Below are 20,717 nucleotides of genomic sequence, written 5' to 3'. Positions count from 1 at the left end.
ACGCCGGCCTCCTTTTATACCGGATTTCCGGGGGCGGAGCCCGGCATGCAAATTGCATTCGCCAAATTTCATTGGCCTTTTCTATAGTAGTCAGAGTTGATTGGTTCTCAAGGGCGAACCCCATCTGTCGTTCTCGACACAACGTCTCGTTCCCTCCATCAGGGAACTGAGGTTACATACGTAACCAAGACGTTTTCACATGTTTACATAAACTGGCTAATCTACACCATCCATTGTCCGTCTAGCAATTACAAAGATTGTGGGAAATCATTTTTTTTTGCCGTTTCTATATCGAAGCCTCCACAGCTTCTCCTTCACTGAAATCCAGACAGCAGATGTTCTGAAAGAGCTGCTAAAACTGGATACGTACAAACCAGCTGGGCTAGACCATCAGGACCCGCTCTTTCTAAAATTAATATTATATTATTATTATGATTTAATTCCTGCTTCCTGACACCTGACATCTCTTTTCTTCAACCAGTGCATCCTCATCAGCAACCAGTTTTTGAGCAGTTGCCACTCTCATAATGTCATTTAGATGTCTGTGTGGGAGTCGAGAGCGCAGATTGGACTTCTTAATGTTCATCACGGAAAATGCCTGCTCACAGACGTATGTGGTCCCGAAGATGCTGAGGATTTTGGACACAACACCTCTCATTTTGGGGAACGGCTGTTCGAGGTGTTGGTAAAATATATCCTCAGTGACTGTTGTGAATTTGTCTTTCAAAGGTTTGCTGCACTTCAGTTCGATTAGTTCCAGTTGAAGGTCCTCCGGTTCATCTGTTCCGCTCGCAGTAAACGGTGAACATAAGAGAGAGAATTCCGTCTCAAGTTCACTGAAGACCTGGAAACGATGCTGAAATAATGTAAATGAAGTACACAGAAAAAGTGCAACTATACAATGGTTCACTAAACACTACACAAGACCAATGCTGCAGACTGAGGAAAATGTCATTGATTTCTCTCCATATACCCAAATCAGTCAACATGGAGAATCACAACAAAACATGTCCCAGTTCACATGCTACTACAGTAGTGTGCAAATCATTTTTTCTTTGTATTTGTACATGTTGTCTGTGTCGCGAGCGGTGTGCACAGATTTTTATGAGCTGGGTTGCCTTGGGAAAGCTGCTTCGCCCACAGATGTAGTTTCATCTTAAATGTGCGAATGCAATCATTATATTCGGCACAAATTTGTTGCCTACTTGAATCTTAGTATTGAGCACATTTAAGTGCTCAGTTACATCCACCATAAAAGCAAGATCACGAACCCACTCGGGGTCATCCAGCGCAGTCACAGGTTTTCCCTTGTCTTTCATGTACTGACTGATATCTGCAAACATCAATCCCTGTTCTTTTTGTGAACATTGATTGCATTTTTTTTCAAGGCTAAAGCTAAATTATTGACTTTTTCTGTTCAGAGCTCTCCAGTGTATTTATCATATTCTCAACTCAACTTTATTTATATAGAGCTTTTTACAATTTTCTTTGTTACAAAGCAGCTGTACACGAAACACATTGAATACAAGAAAAACAACTAAAGGCATATACCTGTAAAAACAAGAAAGAGGTGAAAACCACAAAAGAAATACATACAAATGCTCCACACACACAATATGCATACATACTTACACACATTGACATAGACGCACACACGCAAACACACTCGCACACATGCACAGTGAAAGCACACATAGGAGAGAGAAACACAGGTCAAATATTAAACGAACTATAAATTCTATGCATCTTATATGCAATATTAATAATGGCTAACTTTTAAGTTCTAAAGCAGCCCCCCCGGCCAGGCAAATAGTGCAAAACAATATGCAAATGGTGGCGAGGAACCCAAAACTCCAATCGAGAAAAAAACCCTCAGGAGAACCCGCACGACCTGATTTTGCCGAGTTCGACGCGTTCCTGGGTCCACAAGGGAGGCCCTTCACCTCCAACGGTTCAACCAATCAGCATCATCAACGTCACCTCGTTGAGTTTGAGCGCCGGTTTTCGTGCAGCGACGGTTTCTGATTTTCGCCTTACAAGACACAGCGCTCCACATTCGTTTGGTGCAGGCAAGGTAAGTTTATAACTTATTGCATTTTAAATCCGCTCCTGCTCAGCATAAGGTTCCTTATTGTTTTATAGTTGTATTATGGTTTGTGTACTGACGCTAGCAATCGCATAGACTGCCATATGAGGCGTTAATCGTCCAAACAATTTTCTATCGCATCTCAATTTCACGATGGATTAACAAGTAACGCCAACACTAGCTAAATGCCCTTATAGAATGTAAATCGGCATCCGAGCCCATAACTGTTTTGCCGCACAGTCCGGGAGTTATTTCCCCGCGATTGTATCACCCGATCTATGTTGCACGTTTTTATTTGTTCATGTGGAAGACGATATTTTTTTTACAAATCTTCACTGATAGAGTTGGATCGATGATAATTGAAACGATAAAATATATTTTGCTGATCTGGGGACAACATTGTGTCGATTCCGAGACATCTTTCACTAAGGTTCGTAATATAAACAATAATTGATCAATGGATTCTACATAAAAGCAGTTGAACTATCATATGCTTGTGTTATTCTAGGGTCATCATATTTCTGTGTTGATCCAGGGTCACCATATGCCTGTGTTGATCCAGGGTCATCATATTTCTGTGTTGATCCAGGGTCACCATATGCCTGTGTTAATCCAGGGTCACCATATGCCTGTGTTGATCCAGGGTCATCATATTTCTGTGTTGATCCAGGGTCACCATATGCCTGTGTTGATCCAGGGTCACCATATGCCTGTGTTGATCCAGGGTCATCATATTTCTGTGTTGATCCAGGGTCACCATATGCCTGTGTTGATCCAGGGTCACCATATGCCTGTGTTGATCCAGGGTCATCGTTTGCATGTGTTGATCTAGGGTCATCATATTTCTGTGTTGATCCAGGGTCACCATATGCCTGTGTTGATCCAGGGTCATCATATTTCTGTGTTGATCCAGGGTCATCATATTTCTGTGTTGATCCAGGGTCACCATATGCCTGTGTTAATCCAGGGTCACCATATGCCTGTGTTGATCCAGGGTCACCATATTTCTGTGTTGATCCAGGGTCATCATATTTCTGTGTTAATCCAGGGTCACCATATGCCTGTGTTGATCCAGGGTCACCATAAGCCTGTGTTGATCCAGGGTCATCATATTTCTGTGTTGATCCAGGGTCACCATATGCCTGTGTTGATCCAGGGTCATCATATTTCTGTGTTGATCCAGGGTCATCATATTTTTGTGTTGATCCAGGGTCATCGTTTGCATGTGTTGATCTAGGGTCATCATATTTCTGTGTTAATCCAGGGTCACCATATGCCTGTGTTGATCCAGGGTCACCATATGCCTGTGTTGATCCAGGGTCACCATATGCCTGTGTTGATCCAGGGTCATCATATTTCTGTGTTGATCCAGGGTCATCATATTTTTGTGTTGATCCAGGGTCATCGTTTGCATGTGTTGATCTAGGGTCATCATATTTCTGTGTTAATCCAGGGTCACCATATGCCTGTGTTGATCCAGGGTCACCATATGCCTGTGTTGATCCAGGGTCACCATATGCCTGTGTTGATCCAGGGTCATCATATTTCTGTGTTGATCCAGGGTCATCATATTTTTGTGTTGATCCAGGGTCACCATAAGCCTGTGTTGATCCAGGGTCATCATATTTCTGTGTTGATCCAGGGTCATCATATTTTTGTGTTGATCCAGGGTCATCGTTTGCATGTGTTGATCTAGGGTCATCATATTTCTGTGTTAATCCAGGGTCACCATATGCCTGTGTTGATCCAGGGTCACCATATGCCTGTGTTGATCCAGGGTCACCATATGCCTGTGTTGATCCAGGGTCATCATATTTCTGTGTTGATCCAGGGTCATCATATTTTTGTGTTGATCCAGGGTCATCGTTTGCATGTGTTGATCTAGGGTCATCATATTTCTGTGTTGATCCAGGGTCATCATATTTCTGTGTTGATCCAGGGTCACCATATGCCTGTGTTGATCCAGGGTCATCATATTTCTGTGTTGATCCAGGGTCATCATATTTCTGTGTTGATCCAGGGTCACCATATGCCTGTGTTAATCCAGGGTCACCATATGCCTGTGTTGATCCAGGGTCATCATATTTCTGTGTTAATCCAGGGTCACCATATGCCTGTGTTGATCCAGGGTCACCATAAGCCTGTGTTGATCCAGGGTCATCATATTTCTGTGTTGATCCAGGGTCACCATATGCCTGTGTTGATCCAGGGTCATCATATTTCTGTGTTGATCCAGGGTCTTCATATTTTTGTGTTGATCCAGGGTCATCGTTTGCATGTGTTGATCTAGGGTCATCATATTTCTGTGTTAATCCAGGGTCACCATATGCCTGTGTTGATCCAGGGTCACCATATGCCTGTGTTGATCCAGGGTCATCATATTTCTGTGTTGATCCAGGGTCATCATATTTTTGTGTTGATCCAGGGTCATCGTTTGCATGTGTTGATCTAGGGTCATCATATTTCTGTGTTGATCCAGGGTCATCATATTTCTGTGTTGATCCAGGGTCATCATATGCATGACATGACATGACATTTTTACACAATTTTACAGTAAAGTTCTGGTAAAATAAGAAATATATTTCTTAAACTATTTTATTTTATTTTAAAAGACAACAGCATTTCAATTAGAATATATATATTTTAATTAAAATAGTCTGCTTACATTAATACATTAATAACAGCATTCAAAATGGGCTCCAAACAGTGTGAACACATGTATACCCATATCTGGGTGTGTAATGGTCTGCTTAATTTAAAATGAAATCCTGTAGCTTGTGCCGACCCAGGGACATTTTTTATAGTTCATCTTAGTTAATTTATATAATAATAATAATAATAAAAATGGAGTGTCTCTTGTGTTGTCTCAGGGTCATATTTCTTGTAGTTCACTTGTTATAATACAGTCATTGATTTCTTTCTTCTACAATTATAATAAGAATACAATTTTGTATTAAGGGACATCTTTACTTGGCTAATCTGCCTTTTTTCTCCACAGCATGTAAACTGAAATGGAGGATTGTATAAGAAAAACAGTGTTGAGTGAAGAAAGACAAAGAGGAAAAAACAAAAATATTACAGTTGATGTCCATGTTCTGAGGAAGGAAGAAAATCATGAGGTGTTCATTCAGAAAATACTTGAAACTTTGAACCTTTTTAGGAACACAAATTCTGCAAGTCAGAAGGACAAGGATAGAGGATACTATATTTTTTACTGTATCCGTTCAGGGAATCCAAATGATGGAAGTTACAAAACTGCAGGATGTATGGCTTACACATCATTTAAGATAAAAGATGATTGGCTGAGCCACAAAGTCATTGTGCAACGTACCAGCAAAGAACACAATGGGCACAATGCAACTTGTGAAAAAGAAGGACACTTTCAAGCAGTGTGTCCAGATTTGCGAAAGCAGATTGAAGAATGGATATCACTGGGTGTGAAGCCAGATATCATTCTACTGGAAGCTCACAAATGGTCCAGATCTCGTGGACATACTGACTTGAACAACCGTCAGTATTTTGTTACTCCAAAGGACATTGAGAGTATTCGCACATGTTTGCTGCGCAGAAGCCATTTGAATAAAGATGATGCTATTAGTTCAGCCCAATTATTAACTGGTCAATGCAAGGACAATGTTGTTTTCTTTCAGCCTTTTACCCAAGAGAATGATCTTATAATTATCCTTCAGACACCCAACATGAGAGATAATCTGAACCGACATGGAAAGAACATTATATTTTTGGATGCCACTCATTGCGTCAACCAGTATAATTTTCCACTTTATACACTGGCTATAAGAGATGACTATGGCCATGGAGTTCCTGTTGCCTTTATAGTAACAAGCAATGAAAAAGAGTCAACACTGGGATTGGCTTTACAGCAATTTAGGAGAGTGTGTCCTGCACCAAGGTTTTCATATTTTATTAAATTTAGTTTAATCTATATAGTGCTTTTTACGTTTAAATTTTCATTTTTGCATCTTTACATACATTGTAATCAAAATTATAATAAGTGAATAAATTAAGAGATATGGTATTAAAATACATGATATAATTGCAAGGTTGTCTCTTTACTTAATACACTCAACTGAAATTTTTACTACGTTGGATTGTCATAAACTGTCAATTGTTAATTGAAGTACACATTTAATTCAGAACATTATTCACAGTATTATAGTTTGTGTAATATTTACAAGATTTACAGAGACAAGTTAAATTGAATAAGATGTTTATTCATCCTTATAGTTTTTGTTTCCTGAAGGTGCTTCATGGTGGACAAGGACATGTGTGAGATAAATGCTTTGCGGAGAGTCTTTCCAGAGTCAGATATCCTTCTGTGCTGGTATCATGTTATGCAAGTATGTATATCCATTCCATACATGCATGCACTTACACACAGACACACGCGCACAAATCGAATAATGTAATAGATGTATCTGTTTTCAGGCTGTTGTCCGTTGGCTTTCAAAAACAGACTCTGGAGTTAGTGGATTATCAAATACTGATGTCAGGACAGAAATTGTTTCTTTCATCAGAAAGATGAAGCTTTGTACAACAGTATGTGAAATGATATATTCCCTTTCGTTTTCTTGTGCCCTATTATACTTACATGTGTATTTTTATTTTAGGGAATTTTTTTTATTTAACATCTAATTACTTATGATTTTTCTAATATTCGAATATAGGAACTTGACTTTAAGTCAACAGCTGAACAATTCCTCAAGAGGTTTGAAGATATCCCAGCTCTTTGCTCATACTTCAAGGATCACTGGCTGGAAATAGGAAACATGTGGTCTGACTTTGGTCGATGCTACAACCATGCGGATTCTGATACAAACAATCTTGTTGAAAGGTATTATTTAACTTCATCATGAATTAACAATGCAAAGTTTAGTAATAGAGTCACAAGTGTTTGGTATTTAAAAAAGATCAAGGTCACACAATCACACTAAAACATATTTTGTTTTCCTTTCCTTGTCAAAGTAGATTTTTCCATCGCCTTAAATATCAGTTTTTGGGTGGCATTAGGAACCGTAGGCTGGATGATCTTATAAAAATTATCCTCAAGAAGACAGATGGATACTTCCAGGCCATTCAAGATTTGCAGGCAGTTGGAAGAATGAACAATGTTTCTTTGAAGTCAGGACAAATACTTCACTCAGCATCACGATTGATAGAGAAAGGTTGGCAGAATAACATTAATCTTGTATCCAACGACATGTACCTTTATGAAGTAACATCAGAACAAACCACTGGTCTTACCTACAAAGTTTGTCCATCTGAAAGTTTTTGTAGCTGCCCAATGGGAATCAGAGGACATCAATGTAAACACCTTGTACTTACTGATTTGCTGCGTGAACATGATTCTCAGAAGTTCCCTGCTTTGGATTTTCAAATGAATGCACATGCTAGTGTAATTAAGCAAAATAAACTTTACTCAGTTCTGTGCTTTGACACTAAAGAGGTGGATGTAAAAAGTTTATGCAACGAGAGAATTTACCACACTTCAGCAACAACACTTCAGTGTACCTGTTGTACATACTCGCATCATGAGAAATGTGCTTGCCTTCTCCTGGCATGTGAATTATTTGATATCACGTTAAAAACAGCTGCTACTATAGATCAGGACACATCACAGCAAGTCAACATGGACACTGCTGCAAACCCCTCAAAACAGAAATTCAGATGTTAAAGGAAATACTGGAGACTGTGCAAAAATGGCAGTCAATTCCCCAGCTCATTTGCCACCAAATAAAAGAATTACACGACACTGTAACAAATGGCTGCAAGACTGGACCTACATGTACAGAAATAAATGTGGATTTGACCAGGAAGATAAGACCATTGTTTCCACAAAGGGCAAAAAACATGAAACGGAGATATGGAAAGAATTTTAAAAGGCTAAATACTAAAGCTAAATACAAAAGTTGAATGCAAAAATGATAGACATCCAAGATTTTGCAACAGAATTTAAACATGTTTATTTTGTAATAACTTCACATAAAAGCATGAAGATAAAGAGACTTCTGTTTAGGTCTATTGTTGAAAAGTTTTTCATACATTTATGTATATATGTACTTGTTTAATACTATTGATCTGGTAATGTCATCTCTACATTTAAATTAAGCTGCATAACCATGTGATATTTAACAACAGTTCACAGTCTGAATTTGTTTTATAAAATCAATGCACATCTACTTAAACTGACTGATTAAAAATGAGATGACAACATCTACAACTTGTGGTCCAAATGAATGGGTGATCAGACTAAAAGGTGATTCCTCTCCCAGTCTTTCCCTAAGCAAGCACTGGAGAGTGCGCAGTGTTTTCCTATTAAGGGTGAATGGATAGATTTGTAAGTAGTAAGTATAGAAATTTCCTCCTTGTATGTGGAAATCAACCTACTTTGCAACCTCTGCCTCAGCACCTGGAATACTTGTACTCATATCTAGGGTGACATGTCGCCCAAGCATTGCCCCAAGCTCCTGGGCTAAGTCTGTGGCCTCCCCTTCACTGAGGGCAGAGAATATGCTAACTTTAGTCTTTGTTTTTTTGGTCGTTGTTCTCTGAGCTCCTCTGGGAGATCCTCTTTACGAACCTTTTGATAAACCAATGTGTAAGTATGAAGTACAAATGATTTGTTGTAATTAAAATCAGATCAAATGAATGTACAAACCCTAATCAGACTTCTTAACATGTTGTTTGACATGTTTTCTGCAGTGATCCTTCTTTTTAATTCATCTTGAGTGATTGTGTACTTTCTTTTGGTGCCTGGAACTGACAGCCTTCCCAACACTGTATAGTTTCCTGCCTGAAGTGAACTAGACTCGTCTCTTTCATGATGTATTTTTCCTTTCTCTTTATTTTCTTTTACTTTCTCATTTACTATGCTTTCCTCTTGCCTTCTCTGTTCACTTTTGTTTTCCTCAGCGTCTTTCCCTCTCTCAAAAATGTTTTGCTGCTCTTCACTTTCCTCTTCATCTGCTTTGATTTCCTCTGGTTCTCCTCCCTCTGCTGCACATGCAAAACTCAGATCAATCAGGTAATCATCAGTATTACAATTTTTACAATGAATGTATCAGTTTCATACCATCTACCACATCAACACAACCAAGTTATGCTTGTGTACCATAAACTACCAAAACTATTTAAAGTAATTTGTAAGAAACTACTATTTTACCATTTTAATTGATTAAAATTAATTTGGATTAGAATTTGAATGATTATATCAGGATTTTGCAATGTTCTCCAAAAATAAGTATTACACCTTCTAGACAACTTTGCATTTTGTCCCTGATCTGTGCACGCTTTGAAAATGCATCGGCCAGTGTAAACCAGGATGTACAGTCAAGCTCATTGATTAGTTCTTTGGGAGGATCCTACAGGTAAGGAAGGAAACATAAATGTGTTACATTTTCTTTTGTGATATGAAAATATATCTGAAAAATATCGCCCAAGTGCCAACAAGCATCTAGGAAAAAAATTACTTTCAAAACTTACATTCAGAAAGTGCTCTGCATAGAGTAGGACAAATAGGCCACATTCAGAGCTGTTTCCCTGCTGTTCAGGTACCTGTACTTTGAGAGCTGGCATAGAATCCGCAGAATATATCCGAGGCTTTTGTTTTTTGTTTTTCCACATTTCTGTTAAGTAACTGAAAAAGAAACCTTTATTAAATCGACACCTTAGTTGTAAAGCTTTATTATGTTTACCATAGAGGGTATATATATAAGTAGATATATACAACAATATACAACAGAACCAACCTTCGAATATTTTGGAACACCTCCATGCTATCACTCACTTCAACTGGCCTGGAATCTAACATTAAAATGCAAGGCCTAAAAGTAAAACGCAACTGATCAAAGACTAAGAACTCTTAGATTCACAACACAAATGTGAGATAAAGTCATTGTATGGGCAACAGCACATAATTTAACTACACAAATATAACTACGGTTTAATTACCCATACGTAATAAACATTTACCTCTTTCTTTGTACCAGTCTTCGCCCCCTTTTGATGTATTCCACTTCTTCATTCCCAGGGAAGCACACAATCATGAGTCTCCAGTGATTTCTGAAAAAAAAAAACATTTATAGACAATATAAATAACATAGGTTTCTATAATTACCTATGTGCTATATACAGTAAGAGGCACAGTCATTTCTTCAACTATTTTCATAATTTCATTTCCACATTTAGAGTAAAAGTACATTCAATTAGTCGTTGGTATGATTTAACAATCATCTTCAACTTTTTTCCGAATGTGTTGTAATGTAAAATGATAATTTTTGTTTCATTCTGTAAACTACTCCCATATTTCTTTTTTACTTGCATTTATTTGCAGAACATGGAATGTATACTCATATTCATTTAAAAACAATTGTAATGTAAGGAAAGTAAAACCATGGAAAAATTACGAGACGTCTTGACTTTTCCCTATAATCAGCATTTCCAATTTCTACATGTTTTCAAATCTTGAATACTGTAAAGTCAAAATACATTACAGCTTGTTATGTTGACAGTTTAGTCAGTTTCAAATTGTCTGCAAAATAATCAAAAACTTTATTCTTTTGGAATTTGAATGAAATGTTCGTAGTAAAATGAAAAATAGTTGAAAAGTTTACCCATACATACCCACAAATAGTCAATTATATTATATCTAAATAATAGAAACAATATAAAATTGATTTAGTTGCCATGTCCATTGATGGGAAAAGGGACTATTGAAATCTTGCGACAAAAAATTAAAAATAACCACTACAATAGTTCTCACCCAAGGACATTTTCAACTATCAAAAGATAGTCCTTGCGAAAAATGTCCTCATGTTTTGTCCATCTGATGACATCTGTGTATCCACTACAATCGCAAAGATGACATAGTAAAAATGGTTAAGCATGTGGTTAAAATTCAAATTTTTAAATACAATTTAAAATATACTTTTGAGAGAACATGGCTTCTTTAAATCCCATTCTATAGAGCAAGTCTATAGAACATGTACAAACGCATAATAGAAACTGGCTGTGTTAGTAACTTTTTATTTTATCTAATGATCCCTTTGTCTTCCGTAACGTGAGTGAATCCTACCCAGTTTTTAGCTTTGTGTAAAAGTGCACTGGGTAGATCAAAGATTTCCGTCTTATATTTGGTCCCAATTCTTCATGAACAGATCTAGAAGTTTGTAAAAATTAGAAAAGAGATTGATAAGACTATTATGATGTGCAGTTTTTAGATACATCTGCAAAATTACCTCAACTGAATGTCCATAACGATGTCATCAAGCCACATTCCATCATTCAATGTAACCAATGATTCTTCTGTTAATGACGGCACACCGAAGACCCTCAAAGGAAAAATACAAAACCACACACTATTAGAGCAGCAGTTAATGGTTTAGTAAATGAAGACAATATTTCATTTAAATATTTACCCTTTTTTCTCCTCCATTGTTAATCGACCTGGTGATTCTTACGAATAAAGAAAAAGGTGTTAGCGCTTGCAATAAAGAAATACTGTGAACAACTGTTGTTTATATAACAACACAGGCATATGATGACCCTTGATTTACACAGAAATATGATGACCCTGGATCAACACATGCAAACGATGACCCTGGATCAACACAGAAATATGATGACCGTAGATCAACACATGCAAACGATGACCCTGGATCAACACAGGCATATGGTGACCCTGGATCAACACAGAAATATGATGACCCTAGATCAACACATGCAAACGATGACCCTGGATCAACACAGAAATATGATGACCCTAGATCAACACAGGCATATGGTGACCCTGGATCAACACAGGCATATGGTGACCCTGGATCAACACAGGCATATGGTGACCCTGGATCAACACAGAAATATGATGACCCTGGATCAACACAGGCATATGGTGACCCTGGATTAACACAGGCATATGGTGACCCTGGATCAACACAGAAATATGATGACCCTGGATCAACACAGGCATATGGTGACCCTGGATCAACACAGAAATATGATGACCCTGGATCAACACAGGCATATGGTGACCCTGGATCAACACAGAAATATGATGACCCTAGAATAACACAAGCATATGATAGTTCAACTGCTTTTATGTAGAATCCATTGATCAATTATTGTTTATATTACGAACCTTAGTGAAAGATGTCTCGGAATCGACACAATATTGTCCCCAGATCAGCAAAATATATTTTATCGTTTCAATTATCATCGATCCAACTCTATCAGTGAAGATTTGTAAAAAAAATATCGTCTTCCACATGAACAAATAAAAACGTGCAACATAGATCGGGTGATACAATCGCGGGGAAATAACTCCCGGACTGTGCGGCAAAACAGTTATGGGCTCGGATGCCGATTTACATTCTATAAGGGCATTTAGCTAGTGTTGGCGTTACTTGTTAATCCATCGTGAAATTGAGATGCGATAGAAAATTGTTTGGACGATTAACGCCTCATATGGCAGTCTATGCGATTGCTAGCGTCAGTACACAAACCATAATACAACTATAAAACAATAAGGAACCTTATGCTGAGCAGGAGCGGATTTAAAATGCAATAAGTTATAAACTTACCTTGCCTGCACCAAACGAATGTGGAGCGCTGTGTCTTGTAAGGCGAAAATCAGAAACCGTCGCTGCACGAAAACCGGCGCTCAAACTCAACGAGGTGACGTTGATGATGCTGATTGGTTGAACCGTTGGAGGTGAAGGGCCTCCCTTGTGGACCCAGGAACGCGTCGAACTCGGCAAAATCAGGTCGTGCGGAGAACCCAGGCCCAACCAGGGGATTCCAGTTCCCCTCTGGCAAAAGCTGCTGCCTCTGCACAAGCTCAACAGTGCTTGCACAACAAGGCTTGATAAAAAATAAATAAACTTACGAATAAGGTAAATTATAGATTTAAGATTATCATTAACAAGCTAATAGCATTTGAAGTGTTGTAGAAAAATCGTGTCGAGCCGCCGCGTTCTTTATCCAGCTCTATCATCTCAGCTCTTGTTAGGTCATCGCTTCCCATTCTCAGCTCTGCCATCAGGTCTGGGCATGAACTGCATCCTGCATCCGGCTGAGAGTAGAGTACTGTTCTGCACTCTTTGATGCAACAAGTACATCATTTGTTGTTGGATGTGTTCCTGTTTCCGGTTGATCTAAATAATGCAGCCTAAATCCTCTGAGGATTAATATTATGGAAGTGTAGTGTATGCAAGATTAAAAAGATATTCCTCTGCATGTATCTTATAGTGCCGTTTAATATTGTGCTCTTTTTGCACAGCCACGGCTTGTGAGCAGATTAAATACGATTAATACGTCTCCTTCCATTTCCCTTCCAGATCTTTTTTTTTTACATTTTCAAAATCACTGGTACTTGCCACAATTAAGCCTACTGTATGAAACGTTATTAACAATTTTGGCGCCTTTCAGAATGCACATGCTTGTTAGGGGTTCCAGTAGAAGCCCAATTAAATGATCAATGATCAAATAAAAAATGAGTTAAACCAAACATTATATGGCAGCGAAAATCTGGTCATAAACTTTATTTAATTAAAAGTAAAAATATAAATAAACTTTTATATCATATTTGTATTATTTTTCAAATCATCCCATGGGCTGTATTGGACGCCTTATGGGGCCGTATATTTGACACCCCTGCTCTAGACCCAAACTGTTACAGACCTCCATCCTGCCCTGCCTTTCTAAAGTCTTCGAAAGCAGGGTTAATAAACAGATCACTGACCATTTCAAATCCCATCGTACCTTCTCTGCTGTGCAATCTGGTTTCCAAGCTGGTCACGGGTGCACCTCAGACACGCTCAAGGTACTGAACAATATCATAACTGCCATTGATAAAAGTACTGTGCAGCTGTCTTCATCGACCTGGCCAAGGCTTTTGACTCTGTCAAACACCATATTCTTTTATTCAATATTGCACACAGAGAAAGTGCAACTATACAATAGTTCACCAAACACTACACAAGACCAATGCTGCAGACTGAGGAAAATAGCATGGATTTCTCTCCATATACCCAAATCAGTCAACGTGGAGAATCACAACAAAACATGTCCCAGTTCACATGCTACTACAGTAGTGTGCATAACACTTCGCTGAGCAAACAACAGTCAAACGTAAAATACTGTATCCAGTAAAGGTTTCAGTAACAGTAAATAACAACAACAACAAACAAAAAATAATCTGAAAAATCGGACAATATTGTACAGAGAATACTACAGTAAACATACTATACACTATCTCTTCGCGTAGCTGGATCTGGCCAGAGAATTTCATCAACATCACAAGCAATTTCCTCATTAGCAAGACGGGAAGAATCGTCTTGAATGTCGAATCCATCCTTGCACAGCTGCGGTGTCGACTTGGTCACAGATATCCTCCATGGCCTGAATGAGGGGTACCTGAGCCTGGGGCTGGAGATCGTAAACCTTCCACCACCATGCAGAGAATAACTCTTCGATAGGGTTAGAAACAGAGAGTATGGTGGAAGGTATAGTACTGTCAACTGTGGATGGTGTTGAAACCAGTTCTGTACCAAAGTAGAGCGGTGGAATGACACATTGTCCCAGATGACAGTGTATTGTATCTGGTGCATTTCATTACCTGCTGTGATGATGTGTTGCAATCGGTCCAAAAATGCGAGAATTTGAGGTGTGTTGTGAGGCCCCATTTTGTGCATGACAGAGGAGAACCCCATGCTGTGAAATGGCATCGCAAATGGTGATGTTACCCCCACTTTGCCCTGGGACATTGATTATAGCCCTGTGGCCCATGATATTTCTGCCTCTCCTTGCTTTTGTGAGGTAGAACCCTGCCTCATCAATATACATGAATTCATGCAGGATTTCCTCAGCATCCATCTGCAAAACTTCCTGAAACTCAGTGAAAGACAACATTGTGTAGTTCAGGATAGGTCTAGTATATTACAGTCAGTGTAAAAATGTAATGTGTGGAGTATGCAACATCACAGTGCCAAAGTGAACAACACAAACCTCCACATACTCATGCCGCAGCCGTTTGACTAGGGATGGGTGCCGAAACTCTGTACTTTATCGGTCTCGGGCTTAAAAAAATTTAAAAGACCGAAGTATCGATAAGCTCTCACGTTAACGGTTCTGCTGTCGGTACTGGAGAAATTAATAAAAACATTTCCGATTTCTTATTGCTAAATAAACGTTACCTAGCATATTTTAACTGACCAACCATTTCTAATTTCCGATAATATTAAAGACATTTACCTGCATTTTTGTTATTCGCAATCTCGCACGCGAAATGTCCGTCTGTCCCACACTACACAGAGCTCGCGCACACAATAACTACCTTATCCATCCCTGAATTGCACCCACATCAATCTCATCACATGCCTCTTCCATGGCCTGCACAAGAGGCATGCGCACAAATGATGTTTTATTAACAAAGTTCGGGAGGAGCACGTGCAAATAATTAAGCAGCTGCACGGCATCAGAAATCACGCAGCTGCCCGGCATTAGCAATCACATCACTTATCCTTCCAAACCAGAACGAGCTCTATAAATCGTGAAACCGCCTTACCTCCTTCACTCATAGATTTTTGCAGCATACAGCAGCATGTCTGAGATCGAAAATTCTGAAATGGAAAACAACGACTTCTTTGCCGACCATGGTCCCTCAGAAAACCCGACTGCTCACCAAAGCACCAGCACAGGACAAGAAGCTGTTACGGGTAAGACGACAGAGACACCAAGAGGCCGCCAGCCCTCCCGCACCGTCTGTCGCACCCCAAAACGACGAAGCAACACGGCGTCATCTACTCCGCCATCCAGGGCATCAGCAGCTTCTTCCGCCTCTTCCTACACCTCGGCTCAACGCTCGATTCCTGAAATGAGGAAATGGACCGTCGTAACCCTGAGACAGGCCCTAGAAAATGCAGACATCCCTTTCTCCAAGAAGGCAACAAAGGCGGAGTTGTACCACCTATACACCTCCAGCCTGCCCGGAGTTCTAACAACCGCTCCGACATCAAAACTAAAAACCGCTGACAAGACCCGCAGCACCACAATCCTCCAACACCAGGAATCGTCTACTCCAACCACGGCTAGGAAGAGGCACCGTTCACCAAGCAAGCAAGGACGGCACTCGGCCAGCCTAAGCCACGCCCCGGACCACGCGGACACCAGCAACCAGCTGGCTGCCGGATCACCCGAGTCCAGCACCTCCGACGACTCCACGCCGGTTCATCACCACCACGGCGGCGCGAGCACGCGCCTGCCAGCAGCAACCCTGCCTACCCTATCCCACTATCCTCCGTCCCACTTTCCCTCCGGTCTCCGGCCTGCAGCCCCAATGCCTTCAGATACCGCGAGGTTGCCTCCGGCACAGGCGCAGGCCCAAACCTTTTTCAATTTTCCTATTGCCACAGGCTCTGGAGCCGCACAAAGCGTGATGCTGCATCCGTACGCGGCTCGAGCAGCCGCCCCCTTATTCCACAACACTCTATCCTACCCTAGCCACTGGCCTGCAGCCACACTGCCAATTGATAACGCGAGGCTGCCTCCGTTACAGGCACAGGCGCAGGTTCAAGCTTCCTCTCCATTTCCTATTGCCTCAGGCTCTGGAGCCGCCCAAAGCGTGATGCTGCATCCGTACGCGGCTCCAGCAGCCGCCCCTTTGTTCCCATACACCACATCCCGTGCCGCCTTTACCATTCACTCCGCAACACCAATAGCCATCCCCCCGAACGCACCAGCCTGGGAACCTCCTCCCGTAGCCAGCAACATTACGGACCAGATATTAGCCGAAGTTCAGGCAGCTAGTTTCAGAAGCAGTCCAACACCCCACCCTAGTACCTCCCTATTCGTAACCAATATTCCCCTAGGCCACCCACTGAAGCCCTCCTTGACGTCTCTCTCAGCCACATCATCCTCTCAGTCTCCCCCAGGACCCTACAATCTTATCTCACAGCTTGGAAATGTTTCAAATCGTTCCACGCTAGATTCATCCTAACATTCCCAGACTTCTCAATGCTAGCCATCACCTCATTCATCTCCCACCTAAACACCTTAAAAAAAAACTCCAAGCCAGTTCCATTAAAGGATACCTAAGCGGATTACAATTTTTCCACAAACTCATTTTCGGATCACCTTCACCCCAAATAGCCAGCTCACAGACCTCCATGCTGATCAAAGGCATCCAAAGAGCCCACCCCTCCCGCCCTGACCCCAGAAAACCCATAACACTAAAAATACTAACTAAGTGCATAAACACTCTCCGCCAAGGCTACCACTCCACGCACACTGCCCGCACACTGGACGCCATGTTCATATTAGCTTTTTTCGGTTTCCTCAGATGTTCAGAACTCACTATCACATCCAAATTCAATCCAGACATCCACCCCACCATTTCAGATCTCTCCGTAATGGATGACGACACAATATCTTACTTTATTAAACAGAGAAAGACAGACCAAACAAAGAGAGGCCATCTAATATACATATTTAATCTACCATCAGCTCTCCAACCATACCAAACCCTCCAAGCCTACCTCCAGCTCAGAAGCACACAAACCCTAATCCCCTCCGACCCTCTCTTCGTAGACGATTTCAACCGCCCCACCACGCGTTTCTGGTTCCAGAAACACCTCAAGCTAGTCTTGATCCAATCAGGCATCCCAGCCGATAACTTTTCCAGCCACTCCTTCAGAATCGGAGCAGCCACAACAGCGGCCCAAAAAGGACTCTCCCAGCACCAAATCCAAACACTCGGCCGCTGGTCTTCAGAAGCTTTCAAAAGCTACATTCGTTCCGATCGTTCCCACATTAAAGAAGCACACCGAACCCTCATCAACCAAAACCGTTAACCCCAGCCCGCCGGCAATCCCCCACACACACCAGCAGCTAACAGCCACATCCTTTTCCTATTTTTCCACACTGCCGCAGCAGTGCTACCCCAGCAGGGGTCCCTATCCATATCTCACACTGCAGCAGCAGTGCTACCCCAGCAGGGGTCCTTTCCTATATTTCACACTGCAGCAGCAGTGCTTCCCCAGCAGGGGGGCTTTCACCTGCATTTCCCACCGCAACAGCAGTGACGCCCCAACAGGGGCTTTTATCTCTATTTCACACTGCAGCAGCAGTGCCACCCCAGCAGGGGCCTTTACCTGTATTTCGCACCGCAGCAGCAGTGCCACCCCAGCAGGGGTCTTTATCTATATTTCACACTGCAGCAGCAGTGCTTCCCCAGCAGGGGCCTTCACCTGTATTTCCCACTGCAGCAGCAGTGACGCCCCAGCAGGGGCTTTTACTTATATTTCACACTGCAGCAGCAGTGCCACCCCAGGAGGGGTCTTTACCTGTATTTCCCACTGCAGCAGCAGCGCCACCCCAGCAGGGGTCTTTTTTCTATATTTCACACTGCAGCAGCAGTGCTCCCCAGCAGGGGTTTCCATCCATATTTCCAACTGCAGCAGCAGTGCCACCCCAGCAGGGGTCTTTATCTACATTTCACACCGCAGCAGCAGTGCTTCCCCAGCAGGGGCCTTCACCTGTATTTCCCACTGCACCAGCAGTGACGTCCCAGCAGGGGCTTTTATTTCAACTGCAGCAGCAGTACCGCCTCAGCAGGGACCTCTATCTCACACTGCCGCAGCAGTACAACCCCACCAGGGGTCTTTATCTATTTCACACTGCAGCAGCAGTGCTTCCCCAGCAGGGGCCTTCACCTGTATTTCCCACTGCACCAGCAGTGACGCCCCAGCAGGGGCTTTTATTTCACACTGCAGCAGCAGTACCGCCTCAGCAGGGGCCTCTATCTCACACTGCCGCAGCAGTACAACCCCAGCAGGGGTCTTTTATCTATATTTCACACTGCAGCAGCAGTGCTTCCCCAGCAGGGGCCTTCACCTGTATTTCCCACTGCACCAGCAGTGACGCCCCAGCAGGGGCTTTTTATTTCAACTGCAGCAGCAGTACCGCCTCAGCAGGGGCCTCTATCTCACACTGCCGCAGCAGTACAACCCCAGCAGGGGTCTTTATCTATCTCACACTGCCGCAGCAGTACAACCCCAGCAGGGGTCTTTATCTATCTCACACTGCCGCAGCAGTACAACCCCAGCAGGGGTCTTTATCTATTTCACAATGCAGCAGCAGTGCTTCCCCAGCAGGGGCCTTCACCTGTATTTCCCACTGCACCAGCAGTGACGCCCCAGCAGGGGCTTTTATTTCACACTGCAGCAGCAGTACCGCCTCAGCAGGGGCCTCTATCTCACACTGCAGCAGCAGTACCACCCCAGCAGGGGTCTCTATCTATATTTCACACTGCAGCAGCAGTGCTTCCCCAGCAGGGGCCTTCATCTGTATTTCCCACTGCACCAGCATTGACGCCCCAGCAGGGGTTCTACCTATATTCCACACTGCAGCAGCAGCGCAACCCCAGCAGGGGTCTCTCATCTACATTTTCACACCGCAGCAGCAACGCCACCCCAGCAGGGGCCTTTATCCGTTGTTTACACTACCGCAGCAGTGCTACCCCAGCCGGGGCCCCTTTCATCTATATATAAATCCGCCGCAGCAATGCCGCCCCGGCAGTAGCTTTCTACCGCCTCAGACGTAGCGTCGTCCCAGTAGGGGTTCCCATACACGTCGTTTAAACCGCAGCAGTAGCACCTTCCGCACAGGGGCCTCATCCACATTTCCAATGACCACACCAGTATCCGTACCGCATAGAAGCCCACAGAAACCAACCCCGCAGAGGCTCCAGCCGTGACCCTACTCAAAACGAAGGTCAGCAACTCACAGCTGTAAACCTTGCTAATTTTTGAGGGGGCAATAACGCCCAGCTTTGGCTGCTGTCTTGCACTAGTCGCATTTTTGGGGGAAAGCGCTCGGAACACGGGCAAACAGAGACCAGAGCCCTCGCCCCGAACAAAGGGGGAGCGCTCCGGGGTCGGGAGAGAATGCCGACCCCGGAGCCCTCTCCCCGGACAGCACGCCAAATACGCATACTAAATTCTCAGCGTATCCACGCTGCCCCCCCTTTAATTATTTGCTAAGGTGAACTCGTGAAAGGGCTGCCGGTCGTACACCTTCCACTGCCATGCCAAAAAGAATTCTTCTATGGGGTTCAGAAATGGTGAGTATGGTGGGAGGTATTGCACGAGAAATGTTGGGTGGTCAGCAAACCAGTTTTGGACTGGGGCTGCATTTTGAAAGCTCACGTTGTCCCATACTACAACGTACCGGTTTCTTTGATGGTCTGCATCATTCATACGCTCTGGTGGTATGAGAATGTTGTGAAGTCTCTCCAGAAATGTGAGAATATGGGCTGTGTTGTATGGTCCAAGGTTGACATGACAGTGGAGGACACCATGCATACTGGAGATGGCAGCGCACATTGTGATGTTCCCACCACGTTGGCCAGGAACATCTATAATGTCTCTGTGGCCAATGAGGTTTCTCCCCCTTCTTCTGGTTTTTGTTAGGTTGAACCCAGCTTCATCTATAAAGATGAACTCATTTGGGATTGCATGAGCATCCATTTCCAGTACTCCCTGAAAACAAAGAACAAAAATCAGTCAATATGGTGTTATCCAGTACACTGGGAAACAATGTTGCGTGTAGTGTACTGCAG

The 20,717-nt window shown here is 42.4% G+C and overlaps 2 protein-coding genes across 5 annotated transcripts; one reads left to right on the top strand and one right to left on the bottom strand.

Annotated features, from left to right (window-relative positions):
- The first annotated feature begins 1,884 nt into the window (after nt 1–1,884).
- LOC130413949 (uncharacterized) lies at nt 1,885–8,317 on the top strand. Of its 4 annotated transcripts, none has more exons than XM_056739511.1 (5): nt 1,885–2,074; nt 6,332–6,444; nt 6,533–6,643; nt 6,772–6,938; nt 7,070–8,317. In XM_056739511.1, exons 2-5 carry the CDS (start codon nt 6,355–6,357, stop codon nt 7,776–7,778), a joined length of 1,077 nt encoding a protein of 358 aa, XP_056595489.1. In that variant the 5' UTR covers nt 1,885–2,074; nt 6,332–6,354; the 3' UTR covers nt 7,779–8,317. The 4 variants fall into 4 exon arrangements, with proteins under 4 accessions (XP_056595489.1, XP_056595487.1, XP_056595486.1 ...); XM_056739509.1 differs by lacking the exon at nt 1,885–2,074 and adding an exon at nt 5,614–5,996 and having other exon boundaries at nt 6,348–6,444; nt 7,073–8,317; XM_056739508.1 differs by lacking the exon at nt 1,885–2,074 and adding an exon at nt 5,614–5,996 and having other exon boundaries at nt 6,348–6,444.
- Nucleotides 8,318–8,576: 259 nt separating this feature from the next.
- LOC130414715 (sentrin-specific protease 7-like) lies at nt 8,577–12,850 on the bottom strand. The gene is made up of 11 exons (XM_056740717.1): nt 12,682–12,850; nt 11,521–11,557; nt 11,341–11,433; nt 11,178–11,261; nt 10,866–10,949; nt 10,076–10,165; nt 9,853–9,927; nt 9,587–9,740; nt 9,354–9,465; nt 8,763–9,100; nt 8,577–8,684 (listed from the first exon to the last, which is right to left on the bottom strand). The coding sequence occupies exons 2-11, from the start codon at nt 11,535–11,537 to the stop codon at nt 8,577–8,579; spliced, it is 1,155 nt and encodes a 384-aa protein (XP_056596695.1). The 5' UTR covers nt 11,538–11,557; nt 12,682–12,850.
- Nucleotides 12,851–20,717: the final 7,867 nt, after the last annotated feature.

This window comes from Triplophysa dalaica, chromosome 24, assembly GCF_015846415.1.
Source record: "Triplophysa dalaica isolate WHDGS20190420 chromosome 24, ASM1584641v1, whole genome shotgun sequence".
Taxonomy (NCBI): Eukaryota; Metazoa; Chordata; class Actinopteri; order Cypriniformes; family Nemacheilidae; genus Triplophysa; species Triplophysa dalaica.
This window is presented reverse-complemented; position numbering and strand designations above follow the sequence as displayed.

Bases quoted from the DNA above. Each gene is read 5' to 3' on its own strand.
- LOC130413949 (XM_056739508.1), top strand. From the start codon at position 5,785: ATGAGAGATAATCTGAACCGACATGGAAAGAACATTATATTTTTGGAT. The intron at 5,997-6,347 runs GTTTTCATATTT...TGTTTCCTGAAG, and splicing joins AGAGTGTGTCCTGCACCAAG to GTGCTTCATGGTGGACAAGG. The intron at 6,644-6,771 runs GTATGTGAAATG...ATTCGAATATAG, and splicing joins AGATGAAGCTTTGTACAACA to GAACTTGACTTTAAGTCAAC.
- LOC130414715 (XM_056740717.1), bottom strand. The intron at 9,928-10,075 runs GTAAATGTTTAT...TTTTACTTTTAG, and splicing joins AGACTGGTACAAAGAAAGAG to GCCTTGCATTTTAATGTTAG. The intron at 9,101-9,353 runs GTGTAATACTTA...TTGCATGTGCAG, and splicing joins AATGCAAAGTTGTCTAGAAG to CAGAGGGAGGAGAACCAGAG.